The 19,188-nt window shown below is 40.5% G+C and overlaps 1 protein-coding gene across 7 annotated transcripts in view; it reads left to right on the top strand.

Annotated features, from left to right (window-relative positions):
* RYR2 (ryanodine receptor 2) overlaps positions 1–19,188 on the top strand; it is a 732,481-nt gene that overhangs the window by 672,733 nt on the left and 40,560 nt on the right. For all 7 annotated transcript variants that reach the window (XM_082425485.1, XM_082425482.1, XM_082425483.1 and 4 more), the window contains 6 exons: positions 968–1,096; positions 7,504–7,608; positions 10,091–10,172; positions 12,432–13,729; positions 14,547–14,614; positions 16,883–17,030. In XM_082425485.1, coding sequence (XP_082281611.1) covers positions 968–1,096; positions 7,504–7,608; positions 10,091–10,172; positions 12,432–13,729; positions 14,547–14,614; positions 16,883–17,030 — 1,830 coding nt within the window. The remainder of the gene's footprint in view (positions 1–967; positions 1,097–7,503; positions 7,609–10,090; positions 10,173–12,431; positions 13,730–14,546; positions 14,615–16,882; positions 17,031–19,188) is intronic.

Raw genomic sequence — 19,188 nt, 5'->3', positions numbered from 1 at the left:
TTGCATTAATTTAAAAATTCAGCTTAACACTTCATCACTTAAAAGTATCTTTGATAGTGTAGTCATGTTTTACACGTTACTAGAACCGAATCTGAAGGTGTAGGCCTCTTCAGTAATAAGATTTTATATAACTTTTATTTTCCTCACTTTATTTATAAGGAAGTCAGGTATAGTACTTTTTAAAACTGCAAATTCAAACTCTGTTTCTCCCTTAATCTTTGCATATGTAAAAGCACAACACTCTTACTTGAAGCTTAATGAGAAAAAAGTCCATTTTTGAAGCAAATATATCAAGAAGCATTGCTGAAAATACATTTGTGATTTTCAAAATCATGTCTTAAAACCTAAATGGTAGCCCAAATTGTATTATTCATTTAGGCAACTAAAGTTCCTTCAAAATATAAGTTAGTGTTGAAAATATCCTGTTTGGAAAGATTGATCTTAGTTAGATGTTTGTTTACAGTTGTTGTCAGTATTTATAAGGAGTCCAGCTAGTTTCTTCAGGGGCAGTTACACAAGCCAGGAACATCCTGGAATTCTCATCAAAGAAATGTTATTGGCTTTGTTGGAGAAAAAGGAGACCAAGTGTCTGGAACCCAAAAATATTGTTCTATGATTTGTCTAATTTCTGTGCTCACATAGTAAACATCTAACTGCTCTATGGATAAATATGCATTAATGTTATGAATCCTTATGTTTGTGAAGTTCAAGGTCATCAGAGACAGAAAGTCATTTTAAAAGCTAAGTTTTCTACTTCTAATCTTCTCTCCAGTTGTTATTTATATCGAGGGAGGATGTCGCCATATTTTATGTTTAGGAAAATCATTGAGAGTAGTATTTACCTCGCAGATATTTTTGTTTGCTTCCAATCTGTTATTTAAAATGATTTCCTATTACTGAGTCCAGAACTGGACAGGTCTTTGGTAGCTTCAGATTGTGCCTTAATCCTATCATCTCTCTTTTCCAGGAATCAATCAGTGACTTCTATTGGTATTACTCTGGGAAAGATGTCATTGATGAACAAGGACAAAGGAATTTCTCCAAAGCGATTCAAGTAGCAAAACAAGTCTTTAACACACTTACAGAGTATATTCAGGTAAACCTTTAAACATTTCTGTTATTTGAAGAAGAAAAGAAAGAGAGAAAAGAGAGTCAACTGGTTAGCATTGAATTCCTTGGAAAAATGCAACATGCCTAAAGTATTTTCCTGCTCTCATCCACGTTCTTACTGACCCCTTCCATAGATTCTTAGCCAATTGGCCATTTAAAATACTCACTTGAGATGTGAATTTATATGGAATGAACCTGCTTTACCACTTGGCAGGTTGGGATATCATGAGCTCCTTCAAGGCATGAACCATGATGTTGACTGTGTCATACTTCCAGGGTCTGGTGTATATATTAAGCACTCAATAAATATTAAGGAAGGAGGGGCGAGAAGAAATGAAGGAGAGAGGGCAGAGTTGTAAACCACTTTTTATAGTATTCCAGTGAAAATAAGGAAGAAGTTTCATAGAAACTTTATGAAAAAGAAAAGAGCATTTAAAAACTTCATTTTAATACATGTATGTGTGTATTGTTGACTTAAAAAAAAAAAAAAGCCCAACCTAGGAGTTGAGAATTATGTTTTACTTAGAGGACTTACTGAGGACTTAAGCCCGGGATGCAGCCTCTCAGATAGCTTTCAGGGACTGCTCTGAAGAGGTAAGGGAGGCTATATAGGATATATAGGGTTTTTTGGCAAAAACAAGAAAGCAAACAAACAACAACAAAAAAACCCAGGGAGTCCGAACGTCAAAAGATTACTGTTAATTAAAGAAAATCAAACATCTTAAGTTAATGAACTTAGTGCTTTTCTGTGTATGGGAAGATGCAAGAATCTGGGCTCATTGAAATCATTCCTTTGATGTGAACCTTAACTACCTAGGGCCAGTATCCTGCTTTTCTCCATCCTGAATCCCCTCAGGGTGCACAGTCAGGGGGCAGCTGCAGTAGCTGATGTCTTGATGGCGGCAACATCCTTTGTTTACTGAAACGGCAGGCAACATTCTTTGTCCACAGTATACATACACACATATATGTGTGGGTGTATATATAAAAATATATAACATGATAATGTATAATATAGGTAAAATTCCAAATTCCATGAATAATATACCTTTTTTTTTTTTTAACCTTGATTTGCTTTATATTCTTCTTGGGGTGGACTTCTAGTCTTAACCTGAAGATTCTTAAAAGATTTTATAAATTTCTGCCTTTTTCGGAAAGCAAGACATTGCCATTTTCTAGAAGACTAGTCAGTCATCTTTCCTTCCTATCTTCTGTCTCCATGGCCAATATTACTCTGACTCAGTCACTGTGATTGAAGTGTCATGTGCAAGGATAAAATAGGAGGAAGAAACGTACAGTTTGCTTTGTTAGACTAAACATAATCTTGTGGGGGAAAGAGTTAAGTAAAAATAACAGATTGTATCCCCAGAGCCTAGCATACTTACAGGTGTTTGTAGAGTGACTGAGTGAGTGAACTGTTCATGGCCAAGTGAAGCCGCCAAAGCAGAGTGGTGCAGAGGAAAGATGGCAGAATGGCCATTCCTCACCTCCTCCAGGCTCACTCTCTCCTCTGTATTCGTACCTTGGAAGGATCTCACTTTCTCTCTTGTCTCCATGGGCAGGGCAGAGGATCCTTATTTCAGTATTTAAAAATGGAAAAGCCACACTTGATAATGCTAATAACTTTTCTTTAATTCAAATACAAGCAAAGTTTTAAATCCAGTTCAGTCCACTCATGTTCCTTTTTCCTTATCTTCCTTGGCTTCCATTATTACCTTAATATACTCATCGGTGTCTAGAAAGAGAGCAATACAACGTTTGGTGTGAACTGTCCTGATTAAGTAATAAGATTGATTGATGAAACTAGCAAGCCAGTGAATTTTATAGAAACAGGAAAATGGCTTCTATATAACATAAAACGTAAAATCCTTTCAGCCAAGAGTAGACATTTCTTGGTTCCTAAAGTAAGTGAGAGTCCTAAATTTATATAAAACTAGAAGCATCCATTGACCTTTCACTGTGTGCAAAATCATTTATTCTAACTTGTTTATATAACACAGAACATTCTAAATGAACAGTCAAGGAATAATAGGTAAAGTAGCAAGGCTTATTATGGCCTGTTCATTTTTTAACTTCTCAATACTTCTTGTTTATTTGACATTTTTATATAATTTAATCAACTCTCAAATAAATATATATATATACACACACACACACACACACACACACACACACTTTTTTTTTTTTTGGCCACACTGCACAGCTTGTGGGATCTTGGTTCCCAGACCAGGGATCGAACCCCGGCCCTCAGCAGTGAGAGTGCCGAGTCCTAACCACTGGACCACCAGGGAATTCCCTAAAAATATATTTTAATAAAAATTTATTTTGGAATGATTTTAGACATACAGAAAAATTGCAAAGACAGTACAGAGAGTTTCCATATATGATTCACCCAGCTTTCCCAGCTTTTGGCATTTTAAGTAACCATGATACATTTGTCAAAACTAAGAAATTAACATCAGCACCATTCTGTAACCTAAATTACAGACTTTATTCCGATTTTACCAGTTTTTTCATTAATGTCCTTGTTCTTTTCCAGGAGCCAACCCAGGGCACCCCATTGCCTTTAGTGAAACGTATTTTGAAGATATTTGCCTTAGCATCATGTTTATTGATTATTGTTGATACTGTGAATAAAAGCTTACCATTCGCTTCATGCTTACTTTTGGCTGGCTTTTAGTTGACAGCACTGCATGTTGCTTTTGGACTCCAATTTTTGCTAACTGTAGAAAATTATGCAAGGGGGGGATATCCAAAACCATCAAAATAAACATAATCTTCTCTAAGATTTCAACTCCAGTTTTCATAAGGGGGGAAGAAGAACTGCCTTAGAAGGAGGACATTATATTGTCCAAGTGCCTGGAGTTAAGACCACAGGGTGAGTCGTGAGAAGAGAGAAAGCTGTATTTGTCGTTCCACGAGAAGGTCAACCTGAAAGTAACTGCCTTCTGGCAGTTAGCCAGGGTGTCTGTCTGTTTTTTAATTTATTTTATGGAAGTATAATTGACGTACAATGTTGTGTTAATTTCTGCTGTACAACACAGTGATTCAGTTATACGTGTATACACATTCTTTTTCAGATTCTTTTCCATTATGGTTTAGCACAGGTTATTGAATATAGGTCCCTGTGCTAGACAGTAGGACCTTGGTGTCTATCCATTCTCTGTGTAATAGTAGCAAGGGTTTTATATGTTACAGGCACTGAATAGATCAGGAGAAATAGGCCTGCGAGGTGGCAGGTAAGACAGATGCCCATTCAGGTAGTGAACGGTTCTCAGAAGTCGATGGTCTGAGGCTGAGCAAGTCCTGGAAAGTACCTTCTGTGTGTTTCAGGTTTACAAGGAAAAGTAGGAACTTGGGCCTCTGGTTTGCAGCTCTGTTGCCTAAGGTTTGCAAAACAACTCTTGGTCACCTAGGGGTTTCAGAAGATCTTAGTCCTTTCTAATATAATATTTTAACACTTGGTTAAAACCTTAAATACCACATGAAGAAAATGTTTGTTTCTTCAGGAAAAATCAAGTTTATTTTCTTCGAAATGGCCTTCTAGTGTCCACCTAATGCCCTCCTGCACTTTTCCACCCTCCCCAGTGTTAGCACACGGGGCACATTGCCGAGGGTGGACCACGGTGGAGTCCTGAAGATCTGTTGCTTTGACCCAGAGTTATTTTAACAGCCAGACAGGACTAAGGTACACTGTAAAATCAGTCTGGCCTGGTACGTTGAATGGGCTCCGTGTACTAACCTCGAAGTTAAAAGAGCTGAGCCCTCCGCACTGCCTCTTCAGCCTTGCTCTGTGGCCCGCTTCTTCGTCCCTCTTTGAATGGATCTTGTGCACTGGCCACTCTCAGATAAATAAAATTCCTTCAGTCACTTTGTCACCAGGATTATCTCACTGCACTCATCGTATGGTGGCGCCATCACTTAGCTCTTATCCAATTTAAAAATCCCCCTCACCCTTGGGCCTGATTTTGCGCCGGAAAGGCCTTGCGGTAGAGGGCAAGACGTAGGATCTGGGCTTCTCCACCGTCTCTCCACAGGGTCGTCCGCTCTTCCTCCTTCCCCTCCTGCCGGTCTCAGGCTTCCTCCGGGTTGGAATTGTGCGCAGGAGGAAGGATTAGGGAGGGGAGGTCTCCCTCTGGCACGTGGAGTTCAGGGCTGCACGGTGGAGCCTGCCCTCTGGGGTGGCGTATTGTATTCTTTCTCTAATGAGGGGGCTTGGCCCTCTTACTGCTTCCAGTGCCTGGAAATAACCTCTTTTCCCACCCAGCTTCGAATTGTTCCACAGACTCTGTGCATCTGGGGGTCCCCGTCCACCCTGGAATCACAGTAGCCTTTCAGACAGTTTTGTCGGCAAGATTTCCAAGTCTTGCTGGACAAGACAGCTCCCTCCCGAGTACCCAACTTAAGGAATCTTCTGTTGTCACTTTCCGTCCTCACAGTCCGTACTGCGGGACTGTGTGCTACCCAAGCTCAGGATGCAGGAGCCGAGCGCTCCTGAAGGCTCTCTTGACCCCTGCTCTCCCCATGGTGTAAAGGGAAGCGGGCAGCCCTCTCCTCTCCTGCGGCAGCAGGGGTGGAGGCTGGGAGGCCCGGCACCTGCAGAGCTCTTTCCAAAGTCTTTCCCTTTTCGGCTCCAGCGCCTTTATATCTTTGAGGTAGAAAGATCTACTTAGTTTCCTTTCACAGGTACTGAATCTAGCACCTTGCTTTTGGAATACTGAGATACTTGGCACTTACTGTCTTTGTTACTGATCTAAACTTAGGTCTGCCCACCCTCGTGCGGTAAAGTCAATCTACTGACACCCGGTGGTGGTGAAGGGAAGTGCAGTGTTTATTGCAGGGCGCCAAGCAAGGAGTCCAGGGAGCCTAGTGCTTAAAAGGCCCGAACTCCCCGAGGCTTTCGGGGGAAGGTTTATAAAGACGGGGAGGGACAGGGCTTGTGGGGTGTGTGATCAGCTCGTGGACATTCTTCTGATTGGTTGGTGGTGAGGTAATTGGAAGTCAGCATCATCGACCTTCTGATTCCAACAGGTCTGGGGTCTAGGTGCTTGTGAGCAGCATACAGTTAACTTCTTCCATGGGCGAGGGGATGCAGGGGGGCGGGTTCAGTATCTGCCAAACAGCTCAAAGGACATGGCTCAGACTATTATCTATAGACCTTGAGAAGAAACTAAAGGTCCGTGACTTGGTTTAATGGCTAAAGTATTATTTTGTCTTGCTTGACTGTTTTCCTTTCTTTCTGCATTTGTTCACTTCTTTGATTAAATGTATTCTTTGACTAAAGGTTTTCTACAGACAAAAGGAAGGCAGAGGACATGGGTGGGCGTCTATTCTGGGAAGGCCTCATAGGGTCCCACTCGGTTACATCTTTTATCCTCAGCTGTAGGGCCTCAAGTGTAGCTTGATAAAGGACAGAGTTCCATGTCGACATCTTTTCAGTATCTTCAGTGCAGTCCTCTCTTCCAGTCACTTGTCTCCAGACTAAAATCTGTAACATTTTAATGTGCTCTCCAACTTAAACTTATTCTGAGCCATTTGTCTAATGAGTGAATGAGTTGGAAGTTAAGAACTGTGTTGTATATATATTTTTTCTTTTGAAATATAATCCCTATTATTTCTTTTCCTGGTTGATGTGGGTGTGTTTTCAAAACTTAGCGATTGTAGAATTTCTCCTTGGGAAGTAAGAATAGAAGTTGTCTCCATCCAAACAGTCTCTGCTACAACACTCACTCCAGTGTCACATAAAGATCACTTCTGAAGTGAAAGCTAAGAGAGCAAAGTTAGGTTCTGATTGTCTTGGATTCTGGGTTCATAAAGTTAATGACTAAGTATTAATCTTTAAAAATCTCATTGGTTGTATGATTGGTAACCAGGATACGGTTGTACAGTGAAGCGCTGAAGAGGGTATTTTGTCCTCTCTATGAGTGCTTTATCCAGGTTACTATTTAACAATAAGAAGTAAGTACCGCTCATATAAAGCATAATCTCAAATTCTTTTCACACAGGTAGTCACTTCTGATGATCTGACTTAGCTAAAATAACTTAGCTAAGATCTCCTCTAAATAGAAGAAACCAAAGTCAGACAAAAATGAAATAATTCACCATTTTTTCCCCAGTGTTTTAGTATTCATACAGAAACAGAACATGAAAATCCTTGAGAAACTGTTTTGGGGATTTAAACATTTCAAGGAAGAATATGTTTATCTCCTAAGAGTGATATACCATTACCATCACCATCACTGTATATCTTTTGTTTTGGGTTCCTGTCTTTTCAGATAACATGCTGGTGATAAGATATGTCAACACTAAGTTAACTTTGTCCCTATTATTGTAAAGTTTATGTTGGCAATTAAATTATCAGGAATGATTGTTGTTTGTCTGTTTCTGCCCCAGGGTCCTTGCACTGGCAACCAGCAGAGTTTGGCTCACAGCAGGCTCTGGGATGCGGTGGTGGGTTTTCTTCATGTATTTGCCCACATGCAGATGAAGCTGTCTCAGGTGAGGTCACTGTCCTGCACCATCCTAAATGACACACTGGAGACCGTGATCCCTGGCAAATTAAACATGCTCTCCTTTGTCTGAATAATATCTTCCTTAGATGACTTCTTTATACATCTTTTACTCTACATTCAAAAAAAACAAACCTTTTTTTTAAAATAGAAGAATTTTATGCAAGCTGAGAAAAGGTGGAAGCCATTATTCAATTTTGAAAACAAAAGGTATTGAGGAATTGACTATAATGGAGAAATAAAAGATAGTCTCCAAACACTGTACATTTTACAGTCCTTTGTAGACCTACTTCTCTCGATGATTACTCACTGGAATTTTCCTCCGCCCTACAGATAATTGGAAGAGGATTTGTAATCTGTTCCAAATCCCTCGTTAAGGGGAGACAGTTTTCTTATAGGGTCATAAACAAGCAGCTGTTCTCAGAAGATGACACTCACCCATTAACAGGACATTTTACTTTGTGAAAGTCAAAGAGAAAAAAAATTAACTATGCAGATAGGCAAATAAAGAAGAAACAGATTTTCCACCATGCTTTAATGTTCATTCGGGAGCATATCTTGAAAACATCAGAATGCTGTTTTCTCACTCGTGTATTGCATTTGGAGCTCAGAGTTACACGAACAGAAAAACTGTTAATATAAATCTTGAGTAAATATGTCCCTGTGATGCAGTGAATTTTGATGGGCTCTCCTGACTTGTCTGTCGGGGTGTGGGTATCTGCCAGGTGTCAGGTAGAGGAGAGAATGCTAGATTCAAAGTCAAACGACTCCAGTCCAACTCCCACGATTTCAGTCACATGTCCCGTCTCTCTTCCTTGAGTCTCCTTTCCTCCAGCAAAGTGAGGATACTCACATCTGCCCTCTGGCCTACAAGCAGGAAGATATCTTCGTCAGAGATAAAAGCCAGGCACTGGTTAAAGTGGCAAGGACAGATTTAGTCAGTGATAAATGTTACTGTAGGGAAAAGAACCTAGTGTGAGCTGAACTCAACTTGGACTTGTACAGAGGTGATAAGAGTTTTAAAGGGAGGAGGAGGGGGGTTAGCAGGGTTCAGTAGAGTTAGGGAAGAGGAAAATTACAAAGGGTTGTTCATTGTAAATGGGATTGGGCCAGCTGAATATTAAAGTCAGGATTCTACCCTCCCACAGAGCCTGGGAGACAGGTTCTACTATCGTCAGGTGTTGGTTGGAACAAACAGAAAATTTTTCTGGCAGTCTCGAGTTTTCTCAGGCAGGCACTCTAAGGGGGGGCTGGGGTCATCCTCGGGATGCAGCCTTGAGCTGTTAGAAACTATGGTGGTGTTTTGTTCAAGTCTTTATAGACCAAGATTAAAGCCTGGTTGGGAAGAGGGCCCAGAGGAGGTGGCTAGTTTGGTCAAGGAGAGAATCTTTGTCAGTATCTAGTTACTGGTAATCAACCAAGTAAGGAAATGTCATGATGCTTTCAACTAATTGCTAATGACATTTTAGCAAGTAAAGGAAATCAACATGAACCAAATTCATACGTTCACAGGAGAGTTCCGATTCGGATGTATTGCCATTATTTTATGACCATCTGATGGTGCTACCTAGCAGTTGTTCAGGTTGTAGACCTAGTCAAGGTAACAACTATTTAGGAAGAAAAAGTCTCATCCTTCGAGCAGTGTTGAAATTTGGCTTCCTATGTAGCAAAATTCATATGAATAAAATGATACCTTGTATTTTTAAAAAAAAAGAAAGAGGGGTATACTTTTAAATAAGAAAATCTGATGATTCATGAGGTTGTAATGTAAATATAAGTACATTCCATATTTCCAGGCACTGAATCTTAAGCATAGTGATGTTTGGACACAACATATCTTTGTAAAATAATTTTTTTTCATGGTGAAAAACGAAAAACAAAAAAAAAACCCCAGAAAATTTTAACGAGAGAAATATCTGAGAGCTTGATAAAATTTGTAAATAAGATATTTTGTGCATTATTAATACAGGTAATACTTGTGTACATTTTTGCCTAGATTTATGTAGGATAAGTTAATCTCTTATCACTGTTATGCCTGTGTTTTCCAGAATATGTTAATTTTTACAAAATCTATAGCATCTTGGTGTAGTAAGTTAGAAAGAAGAAAAGACAAGTCCGGTCTTTACTCAAGTAAAAGAAAGATACCCAATGTGCAGAAGCACCTGAGTCTTGCCTACCTGGCCCCAGGGGTTCCACCACTGCTTTAGTTCTGTACTCTTGTTAGATTTATTCATTGTCCTTACAGATACCTTAATAAACATGAGTTACTATTTACAACAGTAAATACTCTTTAATTCTTAAGTGTGTATTTTTAATAAGCTGCAAACTTATATTTGGCCTCCCTTTCTCTCTGTATTGCTGTAAAGTGTCTACTATCGGTAGATCCATACTCTTTTTGTGAGAATAAGTATGACATTCTTGCTGCATAGGTTTCCCATATTACCTCAAACGCAGTATGTTAATTCTTTCAGGATTCCAGTCAAATTGAGCTGCTAAAAGAATTGATGGATCTTCAGAAGGACATGGTGGTGATGTTGCTGTCCATGTTGGAAGGTATTTTTGATTTATATCTTCAAGTCCCCTTTAATCTTTTATTTTAAGGATTCCATACGTGGAATCCTTTGGGAGTCAGCATGCCGCAAAGGATAAAATATCAACGCTGAGATGGGACAGATACCTCAGATTTATTGCTGGCTTGATTACTCTTTTTCCAAGTTTGTTTTTAAAAAAAGAGAAATCCTGCCCATCTCAGTTTGCAAAACTATGGAATGAAATCACTCGTACTTCATTCGTAGTGATATTTTTCATTTCATAGTGACACCCCAGACAGTATGCTCTTCCGACAGAATACCTAAAGAAGGTTTTATTTGTTTATCATTTTGTTTGTTTGTAACCAGTGGGGATTACAGACGTTTGGATACACTCCAACTGTGTAAATCGCTGCTTTGAGCTGACTGCCTTGTGACTCCGATGGGTTCTTCAAATTCTGCAGGAGAAGGCTCGGGAGAGGCCCCAGCCCGCCAAGTCTAGCGGCAGCCTAATCCTCCCACCACATGCCTCTCTCTCGGGTTTTCACTCTCTCTCTTTTCAACTTACTTTCCTTTGCTACTGCATTTCTTTTCTGTCTCAGACAGTAAATGTAGTAGGTAAGAGCTTGGGTTCTGAGATCCGCCACCAGCGCCCGCATCCCACTTTCCCATGCAGGCAGCGTGACCCTGACACAAGTTACGTCTCCATTTTTCACTTTCCTCCTCTGTGAAATGGGGCTCATGATAGGCTGATGCAAGCGTTCAGTGCAATCATGTGAATACGACCAAAGCAAATAAAAAATGTTTGCTATTATGTTCCCTATCCTTTTTTTCTTAAATCCTTCCTAATTCCTCTCTCTGTTTCTTAGTCCGCCCTGCACTGCACAACTATATTTTGACTAATTAAGGCAGTAGGCACACCTTGCGCTAGGACTTCAGCGATGCAGCGTTTGCTTGAAACCCTTAGTTGGCACTTTATACCCTTTGAGCACAGGATCCTTTTCCCATGACCTCAATTCAAGTTTTAGTCTAAATAATAATAACACCACAACCATAATAACTGCAACAGGAACTGCAGCAATGACAACTTAAAATGAACCTCGTTTAATATGCCAGCTGCTGGTTTAAGTACTTTTTCATCCTAATATCAGGTTTATGAATTGCATAGTAATATTATCCCTGTTTTGCAAATGAGGAAACTGAGCGCAGAGAGGCGAAGAAGTCTGCCCAGGTAGCTCAGCTAACAGATGGTGGGACCTGGATTCCAATCCCCATAGCATGGCTCCTGAGCCTATGCTCTTAACCCCGGTGTTTAATGCTTCACAAATGCACTCAACAGACCCTTCACCATGCATCTTTTTCCGGATGCATGTCTTCGTGTTACATACCAAGCTCTGTTCATGGAATAAAAGCATTCGATGACTATACCTTAGGATAACATCTCATTTCCTCAGGCTTATCCGTAATCTGCCATTTTCTAATTATAAACATTCTGGACCATGAAGAAATGCAGGGAGATCTTTTACATTTTAAATCAGAAAGAGCATCTAATTTGCTCTCAGCAGATCTGTTTAAAATCCAGGCCTTAGCCCTCAATAATCATGTCACGGCCGGCACATTAATTTAACCTTGCCAAACCTCAGTTTTCTCAAGAGTAAAATCATAATTAATAAAAAGTACCTGCCTCACAGACATATGAACGTGAAATCAGGTAACGTTTACGAGCAGTGACATTTCAACCCAAAAGGTCTGTGCAAACACTCATTTTTATTATTAATACGAGACTGTATTTCAGGTTCTGGCTTTAGGATAATATAAATGTTTGCCCCATTTTTTTTTTTAATCCTAAAACATGTTGCGTTTTTTTTTAATCCTAAAACACAATTAGAGGGAAAAAAGTCAGCTTTTCTTCACTTATTGTTTTACATGCGTTAGTCTAATTACTTTGTAAATATGCTTTTGCTTGTGTTCATGTAATCACTCTTTGAAACTAGAGTTTACAAGTAATTACTCATCTTTTCCTTCTTACCTTGGAAGATAAACAAGGAGCTGTCTTTGATTCAGATGTCATATAAGATTTATATTGTTATATTCTCTAGAGACACTGGTTTTTTTTTTAGACATTTTAAGATATTTATTATTTACCTGCACAAATTAGCAACAACTTATACAACTGGACCAGTTTACTATTAATTCACAGTAACGTACACTAGCTTCTATCCGGCTTAGAGACCGGTTTTATCGGGAATGTTCATTTTGAGCCAGTGCATTTCTTTACCCCCAGGCAATGTGGTTAATGGCACCATCGGCAAACAGATGGTTGATATGCTCGTGGAATCTTCCAACAACGTGGAGATGATTCTCAAATTTTTTGACATGTTCTTAAAACTCAAGGACTTGACGTCTTCTGATACCTTTAAAGAGTATGACCCCGACGGTAAGGGAGTCATTTCCAAGAGGGACTTCCACAAAGCGATGGAGAGCCATAAGCACTACACCCAATCCGAGACTGAATTTCTCCTGTCCTGCGCAGAGACCGATGAAAACGAAACCCTAGACTACGAGGAATTTGTCAAACGGTTCCACGAGCCCGCCAAGGACATCGGCTTCAACGTGGCGGTGCTTCTGACAAACCTTTCTGAACACATGCCCAACGACACCCGGCTGCAGACCTTCCTGGAATTGGCCGAGAGCGTCCTGAATTACTTCCAGCCCTTTCTGGGCCGCATCGAGATCATGGGCAGTGCCAAGCGCATCGAGAGGGTTTACTTTGAAATCAGTGAGTCCAGCCGAACCCAGTGGGAGAAGCCCCAGGTCAAGGAGTCCAAAAGGCAATTTATATTTGATGTGGTCAACGAAGGGGGAGAAAAAGAGAAGATGGAGCTCTTCGTGAACTTCTGTGAGGACACCATATTTGAGATGCAGCTGGCCGCTCAGATCTCAGAGTCGGATTTGAACGAGAGGTCGGCGAATAAAGAGGAGAGTGAGAAGGAGAAGCCAGAGGAGCAGGGGCCGAGGATGGGTTTCTTTTCCATCATGACGGTCAAGTCGGCCCTGTTTGCCCTCAGGTATAATATCTTGACCCTTATGCGGATGCTCAGCTTAAAGAGCCTGAAGAAGCAGATGAAGAAGGTGAAGAAGATGACGGTGAAGGACATGGTCACGGCCTTCTTTACGTCCTACTGGGGGGTTTTTATGAGCCTCCTGCACTTCGTGGCGAGCGTTTTCAGAGGCTTCTCCCGCATCGTCGGCAGCCTCCTGCTGGGAGGAAGCCTGGTGGAAGGGGCGAAGAAGATCAAGGTGGCGGAGCTCTTGGCCAACATGCCAGACCCCACGCAGGACGAGGTTCGAGGAGACGGGGAGGACGGGGAGAGGAAAGCCGTGGAAGGCGCCCTGCCCAACGAAGATCTGACGGACCTAAAGGAACTGACGGAGGAGAGTGACCTGCTTTCCGACATCTTTGGCCTGGACCTGAAGCGAGAAGGCGGGCAGTACAAACTGATTCCTCATAATCCCAACGCTGGCCTGAGCGACCTCATGAGCAACCCCGTCCCTATCCCCGAGGTGCAAGAAAAGTTCCAGGTAACTTTCCTCCAATCACAGCAGCTCTCTGGACCTCAGGTGGGCACGATAAGTGAACTTGACATCAGCTGTCTCGCTAGTGCCAGAGTGGTTTTCGGTACGTGACTTGACTTGCCAAAGAGGAATGGCTTTTTAGTTAGGCGGAGCTAGCCTTTTGTGAAGGTTCCTTATAAATTATTAAGTTAAACTATGAAAGTACGAGCTGAAGTATTCACACTCCTGACATTAGGCAATTGAACGATCATCATTCCATCCACAAGTATCTTATGAGGATTGGCCAGGTGTCTGACACCACTGGGTATCATAGCAAATTAAAAGAAATGTAAGATGGGCTCACTGCTTTCAAGTTGCCTTAAAGAGTTTATTAGAAAGATAAAAGACTCATGAAAAAATTAGGGAATTATTAAGTGGTAAGTAGCATAGGCAGCAGACAGTAGAGGTTACCTGTGTTGAGAAAACGGAAACCTCAGTATGGCTTGGAGTAGTTAGATGAGACTTAAGCAGTGGGACTTAAGTTGGTGCTGGAGGCTGAGTAGGATTTGAGTAGGTGACTGAGGGAAAGAAGGTAGTTGTGAAATAAGAAAAGTGGGAAGGAGCTCAGAAAGTTGGAACCTACTGCTGGCCTGGTAGGTAAGTGCGGGGAAGGGGGAAATGCGTGGACCGGTAGAAGAAAGGACACACGTGGCAGTTTTATCTCCACAGAGACAGGAGGGTATCATTTATAGGTTACAGTTTGACACAGGGTCACGGGGCTCCCTAAACCCATTCAAAAGTGATGTGTCATCCTGCTTCTCTTTTCCCCATTGACTCATCCAAGGAACAGAAGGCCAAAGAAGAAGAAAAGGAAGAAAAAGAAGAAAGCAAATCCGAACCTGAGAAAGCCGAGTAGGTGTAGTTTCTGTACCCTTTCCTTTGTTTTCGTGTCTTTCACTCGTCCTCTCTCTTCAGGGCATGCAGTGGAGACTCTCAGGCTGCAGGATGACATCTGTCATCTCAGTGGAGAGCCTCAGCCCATGGGCAGGGATAAGCGTAGACCACCCACCCCCCGCCCTGGGGGCCACTCCCGCCTTTTTCCTGTGCCGTGAGGATTCTGTTTGTGTGTTCCTCTCTCAGCAGAACAGACTTCAGTGATTCCATGCGATGCTCTCTGCAAGATGACTGACTGCTGTAGTTCTCTGCTTAAAATCGAGCATCCATTCTGTCCTTGTAAAGAAGGGAGGGGACAAACGTTCTCTGAATGCCGTGGCACAGAATTCTTGGGGCATGGTGGTCCTCAACGCACAGTCCTAGGGCCACCTGCGTAAAAACCACCTGGAGAGTCTGTTAAAGACACAGATTCCTGGGCCCCAGCACAGATTTTGAATCAGCAGGTCTGGGACCCAGGAAACTTCATTTTCAGCAATATTCCTGGTGCTATGGAACACAGTTCTAAATGCAACAATGAGAAATAAAGAGCTGGCTGTGAAGCAATGAACATGTATAATTTCCTCATAACACTGGCTTTCTGTTAGTAATTGAAACCTACGTCTTTCTCCAAGTTTACATAGTTTTATATGCACATTTTTAACAATTGGGGAAATCAAATTTTTAAGTGCCTGTAGTGCACCTGTAGCGTTCTCATGTAGCATTTTATTTTTCTCCTCTATTCTGTTACTTCCTTTGGCCTGTTTTCATTGTCTGTTCTGTTTTTTCTTCTTTATTTTTTTTAGAATAGCAAACGTTTATTTAGAATTGCGTTAATTTAGTTATAGCTATAAAATTAAAATAACATTAAATGATATAACTCAGAAATAGTTCTTATTTCTAATGTTATATTTCATGGAAAACAGTTTTATTCAACTTTTTCACATGCCTACTTGCCATCACTTGAGTCACCTTTTGAATAACTTAACACTTTTTTCAGGGAAAATCATTTTTATTTCCAAGTTATTTGAGACAGAAAATTTTAAAGAGTTTTGTTATTAGAAATTTTCAAACACACACGAAAGAGAGAATGTTATAATGCACCCCGTATACCCATCACCAAGTTTTAATAATTATTAACATTTTGCTAATTTTGTTTCATCTAGGTTTTCTCCTACCTACCCTCTCTACCATATACACACACACATATTTTCGGGCCTCCTGTACGACAAGTTGTTTTAAAGAAAATACTAGACACCATGTCTTTTCACCCATAAATATCTTGTATACATTTCTAATTGCTAAGGACTTTAAAAAAAACCATAATTATCATGCCATTATTTATACTGAACAAAATTTGCAATTATTCTTTAGTACCGTCTAATACCCGCTAAATATTTAAGCTTCTTTAGTTGTCTGAAAAGTGTATTTTTACAGTTGGTTTGTTTGAATTAGGCTTCAAACAGGGGCCACTGTTGTCTGTTTTGTACAGTCAGCACTATTCATTGTCATAGACCTTGAACTGTTCAATCAGTTGTAAAAGTGGCCACATAAGTGACTATTATAGTGAAATGCAGACAAATGTAACAGGGCACGACAGTCATTTCAATGGCAACTCTTTAACGTTAAAATAATGTTTGACCTCATATGAGTTAAGTATGGGTTATGTTATGTGGGTTACATATATGTGACTACACATATATATTAATATATTTCCATGAAGGCTTGGTATTTTGCACCCAGAGGGGTTTAGGTGTCAAATTTCAGTGCTTCTAATTTCATTATTGTCTGCAAAATTAATGTATTGACGTCCTTTATACATGGGAACAACCAAATGCGTACGCCTCTGATTTTAAATCCTAGTAGCTTGAACATTGAAATAAGAATTTAAAAATAAGGTATGTTGAAAAGTCGCAGCCAAAAAGTCTCCATTGTTATTCTTTCATTTAAATATTTTACTCTACACTTGGAAAGGAATATGCTAGGTATAGATACAAAGATACTTGAAGCCTGTAAAATGTCCTATAGATTTGAACTTCACAGAAATTATCCATCTATAGGGGGCTATGATAAGCAAGAAATCCTACCCCTAATTCTAAAGTTCTGAATATCATAATTCATTGGAAGAGATATTAGTTATTAAAACTGATACTATGATTTAAATATTTGTTCGTTTGTATATTTTGGCACAAAACCTGTTCAGTTCTTTAGTTTATGGATGGCTTATTTTTCATTCATTTGTGTTCGTAGGGGAGAAGATGGAGAAAAAGAAGAAAAAGCCAAAGAAGATAAGGGTAAACAAAAATTGAGGCAGCTCCACATGCACAGATATGGAGAGCCAGAAGTTCCTGAGTCAGCATTCTGGAAGAAAATCATAGCCTATCAACAGAAACTTCTAGTAAGATGTTTTAAAGTGAATGTTGTTGCTGATATACTGTGAGATCATAATCATCCGGGTGCAGTAAATATGCATTGACCTTCACTTGGGTCAGCCCCGCACGTATGTTGTATTTGCCCATCTTAGTGTTTATATGTTAAAATGAATGCCTTGGTCCACGGCTCCCTGTCGTCAAACACATAACCTCTGCACACATTCACATGAGGGTCCACTTGATTTAGTGACTGCCAGTGTCTTCCTACAAGGACGTTAGGGCAAGTCAATAAACATAACCCCGGGGCCCCCTCTTTGCAGAACACTATGTAAGGCTCTGCCATACATTATAGCAAAGAATACCTTCTAGGGGACAAGTAGTTCATATTGATGGTCCAGAGTGGGGTTAGTCAGTCGTTCTAGAACATCGCCCTTTTATTAGAATTCCAGTTATAAAAATATTAATGCAGTGAGCCAACTCTCCACTGATAATAAGAAGGTCTATTCCAAATTTTTCTTTAAGTGGAAATAAGTAAATAAATGAAAGAACGAAGAGGGAGAAGACAGTTCTTTATGTAGTGTCCTAAACATTTTGTGGAAATGCTCTCCCAATTAATAAAATATATACTTGTATGTGGAAAACAAAGAAAGGAGATGTAGTTCTCTATTCCTGTTCTTACAGGATGGAATTGTTAAAAATTTTGTTTGAAAGGCCTCTTACATGTGTATGTATGTATATGTGCATAAATATTATATATAATTTTTTCAAGCAGGAAAAGATTGGGAGATGAATGTCTAGAATAAACCTGTAAGAGGTACTGACCAATAATGTCAGACCTAGAAATTAAGAGCAACACTCTATAATACGGCCATTTGAAAGGCAAAATCATACTTAGCCTTTGAGAAAAAAATAGACAAGAAACTCACGTAGTGGAGAACTTCACCTGTAAGGGAAATGGATTGTTCTCAGTGGTGATATGTTCTAACTGCTTATGCATAAATGTATATATGACACATTTTTTTAAATGTATACAAATATATATTTTAATTAATAGTTTGACCTATATTTTCTTAAACTACCTTGTATGTTACTATATTGTTTAATACAGAGTACACAGAACACAGATGTTTCTGAGGCAACTCTGGATAACCCCTAGTTTGATGTGTTGTCACAGTGGGCGTGGCTGCAGGTGTGGTCTGGGCGTGGTCTAGGGTGTGAGGTTGCCCAGGCACTGTTATAAGCTGCAGCGGTCCCCGTGGGTCCCTGAAGAGTACGTGTAACTGCAGTTGAGTAAAGCACATAATTGAGATTTCCTTCCATCCTTCTGTCTCAGAGGTCACAGTTCCTACTTTCCTGCTTCTCTTGCAATATGACTTTCTCTGTTCACCTGTTTGCGTGCACCAGCCTAATCATGACCACACCAGGTGCCACAGGCCCCTCGTGACCTGAGTCTTTGTGACCTCCCAGCTCAGATAACCAGAGTAACTAACTCTGACCTATGACCCAGTCCCACCTTCCACGGAGAACCAAGGTGACTGACCCGGTTTGGATGTGGTGGCCAACTTTCGTCCTATAAACGGTGGCAGAAAAGTCAGGGTCATGTGTGGGGAGATGACACCATCAAAATGGGGTGTGTCCACAGAGAGGGATAACTAACGAGATGTCATTTTGCTGTGGCCTTATGATGCTAAAGCCTCTGGCATATCCGGGTAGATACTTTATAATCATCTCCCACTTAAATATTAAAACAGATTCTTGGTATGCCCCATAACCTTTTTCCTTAAACCCACTTCGCCTCTAAGTGTTTTGTATTTTTTTCCCTCATAGCTCAAAAAATAGAACCAACCATTTACTTGGTTGCTCAGACCCCCAAATCCAGAATTATCATCTCTGAGTCCTCTCTTTCTTTCCTACCTCAGATACAACCCAACAATAATTCTTCTCGGCTCTCTCCTCCAAATATACCCAGAGTCTGCCCAGTTCTTACCACCTCCACAGCCACCGCATGGTCCAAGCCACCACCACCAACATCATCTCTTCCTGCATCCTGCAGTAACTTTCTAACTCGTCTCCTGCCTTCCCTGCTTGCCTCCAATCTATTGTATACTCAGTAGCTGGAATCATCTTTCAAATCATCTGATTGCATCAGCCCTCTTCAGCTCCTCCAAGAGCTTGCCATCCCAT

Source organism: Balaenoptera physalus, assembly GCF_965194825.1.
Source record: "Balaenoptera physalus genome assembly, chromosome: 14".
Classification (NCBI taxonomy): domain Eukaryota; kingdom Metazoa; phylum Chordata; class Mammalia; order Artiodactyla; family Balaenopteridae; genus Balaenoptera; species Balaenoptera physalus.
This window is presented reverse-complemented; position numbering and strand designations above follow the sequence as displayed.